Genomic DNA, 6,841 nt, shown 5'->3' with positions numbered 1-6,841 from the left:
TTTTGCTCTCAGTTTCTGCAGCTGGGAAGGGATTCATGTGTGTGATCAATGTTAACTTACACACTCAGCATCTCCTTCACCAAGGAAGGGATAGAAAAGCAAATCCTTCTTTTCAAATGCCTTCTTTGATGTTCTCACAAAACTATTTCCTAAACATTCAGACTTTTTGTAGGCCACTAGCAGCCATTTATGCATTTTACATTCAATTACTGGGAATGGCTCTTTTGCCTATAGGAGGCCTTGACTTCTCCAACTACAGAAAACCCATTTGCTCTGTATTTTTCAGAAATATGGGGTTTGGGTTTTTTGCATATGCTGATGTCTCCTTCACAGCAGCATCATTACCTTTCTGCAACAAATGTACAAGTTCACACAGATCCTTCCAGAGCCTTCATGCTCTGAAACTCTCTTCTTTCTTACTGTCACTTTGGTTTGTCTCATCACTATTAGCAGACCTGCAGAATACATTAGAAATTTAAAACTCATAATTTAGTTCATAACATTTAGTTAGATCAGTATTTGAAATATCACAGAATATTTACCTATGTGCTTCCACACTTGTAACTGAGGTCTTCCATTGTCTTCCCCCAAATTTTCCATTAAAGTAAAGACAATGCAATTTGAAAACATCTTCCCTTCCTCTTTTGTAATTCCAAAGTGGGTTAAAATCCACTTTTTTTGCTTTGACACAATTCAAGTCTGATCTTTGCCAGAAAATTTTGCAAGGCTGTAAGTAAAACTGGATAACACCTCTATGTTTGGATAGAAACGTATGAATTTTTGAACAGAAACTTATGAATGTTTGAACACTACATAAGGTAAATTCACAATTTCAGAGATCATTCTGGGAAGCAGGGGTAGAACCCTTTGATTTTAAGAGGAATCCTGGTGACTAAGTAAAAAACCAGCAAGTTAAATGAAGTGAAATGAAACAGACAGTGACAAGAAGAAACCATGAATGGAGTTTGTTGTTCCACTTGGGTTTGTTATTTCCTTCCTATTTCCATCAGTTTCCACTGAGTATCTCAAAGTATTGACCAAAAACATAAACCTCCACTGTTATAAGAGACACAGAGAAAGCTGGCAGTAGGACTAAATCCACAGCTCCACATCCAGAAGTATTTCCACTGAAGAAATCAAGCATATGGAAGTCTCAACCATAGCACTACCTCTCTCCAAGGATCTGCCTTTTGTACAGAAGGTGGCAGGACAAGAGGACAGGGAAATAAACTATTGTTTTTAAAAGACTATGCAGCAATACAAGTGTATCAGAGACTAATCATGACTGCCACAGTCACAAAAACTAGGAGTTGGAAATCCCAGCTAAAATAAGCTTCTTAACATTCAATCCTCGATGGATTGTGTCAAAACTTTTATTTAGTGGGAGAAAAAAGGACCAAAATTTGTGCAAGCTCCTGTAACAGCCATTCATTTTCATGACAGCTTGGCCTTGGGTGTTCAGCACAAGCTGCTGGCTATGGAAGCTAAAGAGCTCTCTACCATCATTAACAGCAGCCACTGAAAAGTGAGAACAGATCAGTTACAATACAGCTCCTCTAACTCCCACAGGACCATGGAGTGTTTGCCACGCGGGTGTTTCTAGAAAATTGATTGGGGAACAGGACTTTGGCACCCTACAGCTAAGTCTAAGTGAAGTCTAGGTCTGGAGTTCAGGATGTGCTTCATTTGACTTCCCAAAGAAGTCTGGCCCTGTGACATCGAAGTACAGCATTTGTTGTTACAGGTCCAGCAGCAGATTGATTGACACAGCTCAAGTGCCACTGAGGACTGTACGGCAAAGGGTCACAAGGAATATTTTATGCTCACTTTTGTTAGATTTTATCCAGTTTTTCAGAAAAGCAATTTTAGAGGGATAATAGAAAAAAAATATTCTCAGAGGTACCTATTTAGAAAGGAAAGGACATTATTAGAAATTACTAGAAAATTTCCTGGAAAGAGACATCTGCTTCTCAAAAGCCCAGATACATCCTGTGTATAAGGAAAAAAAACCTATAAAGCAAAACATGAAGCCCCATTACAACTCCACAGCAGATGACATAAATCACTGGCAAACTAAGTGATACTCATGTGCATAGATTCATCTGATACAAACACACAGGAAATACATCAAAGAGTGCCACAGCTAGAAAGAAAATTAAGGACCAATTAGTTCAATTAACAATAACCAAGTTTCTGGGAAAACTGCACACACACACACACACACACACACACACACACACACACAAATGTGTGAAAAAGTTTTATTTTCCCCTATCAGCTTCTTCCTTTTGGCTGATGAACACAGCTGACTCAAGGCATAAACCCACTAGCACTTAAAGGAGAAAAGAAACAGAAATATTGTCAATGAAACCCCATGAGCAAGAAATAAATACAGAACCTCATTTAACCTGGCTGTATCAACTCCAGCTTCTACACATGACACAACTTCTGAACCTTTACAACATTCCAGCTGTTATGCAAGTCGTCTTAGATTAACAATATGAAGTTTCTTAAATTTTTCAACTACTGTCATATTCTAGGAAACTTCTTCTTAGACTTCAGACCAAATTTTACATCACCCCAGCTTTTCCTCCCAAGAAACACCCAAATACACTTTGTAGTCCTTATCACACACTAGCAACAGTTTGGTCAAGCTACATTTCCTTCAACAGACAGACCTACATCTGTCACAGAAACCTAGAACTGCACATTATCTCCAGTGAATATAAGTCATCCACATCTGCAGTTACATATACAAAGATATGTAAAACAATAATACTGCTTTTTATTTTATTTCCAACTGTATTGTGCATACAAGTTACTGTCTTTGGAATGAAGCACTGAAGAAAATATGATTTCAGAAAGTAAAATCTTTTGCTGACATTAAGTGAATACTTTCTTAAAATAATTCACAGCTGGTTCAAATCCCTGATTTACTGGTTTCAACAGTAATTAAAGGATACTTTGAGAATTGACTAAAGCAACAGAACCTGTTAATCACAGTGCTGATACTGAAGATAAGCAGTCCAGACAGTATTGTGAGACAATGATCTATAATTGCAGATACTGTAAAAGCTTTGCAGACTGACAAAGTTCAACTAATTAAGACTTGGATGCTCCACCCTGGGCTGGGTTACACCACTTACACATGAGATTGCAAACCAAATTCACTCAATTTGTTACAGTCTGGAACACCACCCTGGGTGAAACAAGGCTGAGAATCAAAGTGAAGTCAAAGCCCAAAATAGTTTGGGATGTGCTGTCCAATACAACACATAGCAAGAAACTTAGGGGATAAGTTTAAGATACTCTAGTCCTGAACCAACATTTTACTGCTTTGTGCCTTCTTCAGCAACACGTAACAAATGTAATACCATCAGGTTAGGAAAAGGAGAGGTTATCATCTTGAAAGGCCTTGCCAAACCAGAATTATTATTTTTACCATTAGCATGGTGAAAGAGGAAAACAAATAGGTTTAACTGAGGAGTATTTCTACTTGAGCTGAACTGCCAGTCAGTAAAGCCTGAAAAGTTACCTATCATCTAAGAACATTTGAAAAAAAAGAAATAGAACTTAATACACACTGCTGTGAAATGAAAGCATCCTGAGATTTTTAGAACATTATCAATAGAATTCCAATTAAAATATATCGGCAGAGAGATTATAGGTTACCATTCATAAGTCATGGGACTCAAATCTGTGCTTGGTTTAATAAAATCCCAACCAACCAAAAACCCTATCAAGCTCTCCTGTTTCCCAGAATGCACTGTTTCATCTAAGCAAAGTTTATATATGCCTTGGAGCATTTCTACTTGGAATAAAAAGAATTTTAAAGTAATCTATTTACCCAATGAAAGAGTACCATACATGCATACAAATGTACAGCATTTGAAACAGTGCCCAATTCAATTCAAAGGTCTTGAAAACATCTTTCTTCAATTAATAAAGGCCATAGTTATGTTTCTATGATTTAGAAAAGTTCATTTATTATCTGAACATCTGCAGGAAAGTGCAGTTTCACATAAGGCTGCTATTTTAAATAGTTACTATATAAAAGTTTGGGGACTTTCAGGTTGGTTGAAGGAAAACACAGGTCTTAGTCCTATGCTAATTACTCAAAAATGTAACAGCAAGAAGCTTCAGCTAAAAATAGAATACGCATTTGTGCATTCCTGGTGCCCTGTCCAACTTCAGGAGGGCTTTAGTTTCTAAATGGGATAACCTTTGGTAAATAGAAATTTACTTTTTTTTTGTAGTCTGCACAGTTAGAAGGTAACTGAACTGCATTTTAAAGAATTACTTCAAAAAATGCAACATTATACAACACAGCTCAGAGATAAATGCTAACCTCCCTATCCTTAAGCATATCTATATTCAAGAGAAACCAAATGTTTTTTCCACATGCCACTTTGCCAACATTATATCTCTTCATAACAAGAGATCCAATTTCATAGCATTTTTAACTTGATTTATTCATAGACATGCCTGCAATCACTAAATCAGGCCTCTTACCATCTAAGAGATTTCAATACAACCTTGTATCAGAGGAACTGTCAGCATGATATGGCTAAATAATTGCACCAATATCCTTCTGTGCCAGATAAAAATCAAGCTGGAATCTGTTCAAAGATTCCAGATATAAGGAAGAAAATGTTACTGCTAGCAAAGACTACTTGAGGCACGGATTCATTTGCTGAGTGCACACTGATGTACACATTGACGGCTGAAGATGCTACCACGAGAAATAATATCCCTCTTCATGTGCACCTATTATCCATCACTGCCTATTTTGTGTACATAATATGTGTGTGCTGACAGACCACAGTGACAGGTGTCCAACTAAAATGTGACATGAGCACCATGGTGGGAAGAAAACCCGGGAGGTTATTACTACATGCAGAATAAAATCCAGCCCAATAGCAGACTGACACAGGGTAGAGGGGATCTGTGTCTCTGTGTGTGTGTGTGTGTGTGTGTGTAGAGCATGCACGTGAAAAGAAGAATTTTTCATAAAGCAGAGGTCACAAGTTGCAAAATGACTGATAAACTTCTGGAGTGGGGCTTATCTTAGACTCCAGTTTGCCCTAGAAAAGGTGAACACGAGCTGCTCCCCATTCCATAGGCACACATGGTTTCCTTTCCCCCCTAAAACTGCTAGGGGCAAGAAGCAAGGCAGGATGCCTGGGTGTCAGACAGCATTAATCCTTCATGCTTTGTCCATTAGGTAATACAGTGCCACGTTCACATGGAAGTATGCAAAGCCTTCAGTACTGCATTTTGAGACTGTGATAACAGCATGAGCAGAGAAACCTTATGTCTGTGCAGGTCTTTATCGTACAAAATGCAAACAAGCTGTGCCAAACCTCCCTTCCAGTGGACTGTCATGAAAGGAAATGCTTAATATTTTAAAGATGTCTGAAGTCAGACCAAACCCATGAGACAAACAGACCAAGCACACATCCCAAAATTTTTCAAGAAGCATGTTATATAAGACAAGCTATGTGCCAAAGGTGTACATGTAGATCTAAGTCAGTAAAAACGGAGATGAAACTGTAGACACTTAGGCTCAAAGATGAGCTACTGGCTTATCTAAAGACAGCCAACCAAACATTCAAGGAAACACACACAGTTTTCTTAAAAATTGTTATGGTTTTTGGTTTTCTTTTTTTTATTTCTGATCCAAATTTCCAAATATCCAATTTGTAAGTAGCTGTTTGGAACACTGCCTCATGAATTTCCATTAAGCCCAAAAGAAGATTCTACTGCAAAGTTTTCCTCAAAATGCTTTACACTCCTTAAAGTTCATTATTGAATACTGATAAGTGCCCCAGAAAAACATTCTGCAGCTATTATGTTTATATGTGTATGTTACTGTTGCCCTATCAATGCAAGGTCTAATTACAAATTGCCCAAGTACAAATATTAACCAAGCCTTCCCTTTGAAGGAAAGATATCACCTTTACAACCTCATGGGACATGCACTGCAAGAACCCTGAAGCTTTTAGTAAAATGAAATGAAGTCTGAAGGGGAATCTTGCTGTGATTTCAAATTTATAAAGTAACAGCTTGAGAAAGGCTTGGACATTTTCTACAATACAGCCATGTGCCATCATCTCCTAGCACTGTTGAAACAACCATACCAAAAATACGAGTGTGTAGATCTCTATTGCTTTCTAGATTGACAGATTACTCAACAGAAATCATTATCAGCTGATATTCAGTTAATTACAGCATGCACCTGCAGAGCACATAGCCTGCTTTTCTTTCAACATAGCAGCTTTATTATTCACATTCTAGTAAGTGATTTTACACCTAACTGAGCACACAAAGCTCTGATACCTAACACTGAGAATTATGAAAAAGCCCAAACCAAAACCAAACACATCAGATTGACACAATATTCTTACTTTTAGCAGTTCAAAATAATGAAGACAGTGGTAAACAGGGGCAAGGAGCAGCCGGGGTAGAACATACTGAACAGCTTCTTTAAAGCCTTCACCTATTGACTAGAAACAAAATAAGTTTCAGTCTTAAAACAATACATGTACTGAAGCAACAATACAGTGTAATTAAAATAATAGTATCAACAGTATGTCTTATTTAAAGGCAAGTTACCTGTAAATAAAATGCTGCTCCTGGCTTTGATAATTGACTTAGAAAATGATCATGAAACCCAGGTCGCAAAATATCTTGTGCATATGATTCGTATGGATCAAATGCTAGTTCCTAAAAAGAGATACAGAATAATTTTACAATCACAGAATCATAGAATGGCTTGGGTTGGAAGGGACCTCAAAAATCTTGTAGTTCCAACTCCCCTGCCATGGGCAGGGAAGGCATC

General features: G+C 37.6%; 1 protein-coding gene across 3 annotated transcripts in view; it reads right to left on the bottom strand.

Annotated features, from left to right (window-relative positions):
• The window catches only part of SOS1 (SOS Ras/Rac guanine nucleotide exchange factor 1), a 45,899-nt gene that overhangs the window by 23,457 nt on the left and 15,601 nt on the right, over positions 1–6,841 (bottom strand). For all 3 annotated transcript variants that reach the window (XM_017726688.1, XM_017726689.1, XM_017726687.1), the window contains 2 exons: positions 6,616–6,726; positions 6,408–6,506 (listed from right to left, as the gene is read on the bottom strand). In XM_017726688.1, the coding sequence (XP_017582177.1) occupies positions 6,408–6,506; positions 6,616–6,726 (210 nt within the window). The remainder of the gene's footprint in view (positions 1–6,407; positions 6,507–6,615; positions 6,727–6,841) is intronic.

This window comes from Corvus brachyrhynchos, unplaced genomic scaffold (assembly GCF_000691975.1).
Source record: "Corvus brachyrhynchos isolate BGI_N302 unplaced genomic scaffold, ASM69197v1 scaffold312, whole genome shotgun sequence".
Lineage (NCBI taxonomy): Eukaryota > Metazoa > Chordata > Aves > Passeriformes > Corvidae > Corvus > Corvus brachyrhynchos.
Note: the sequence above shows the minus strand (reverse complement) of the source record. Positions and strands in the feature narration are given on the sequence as shown.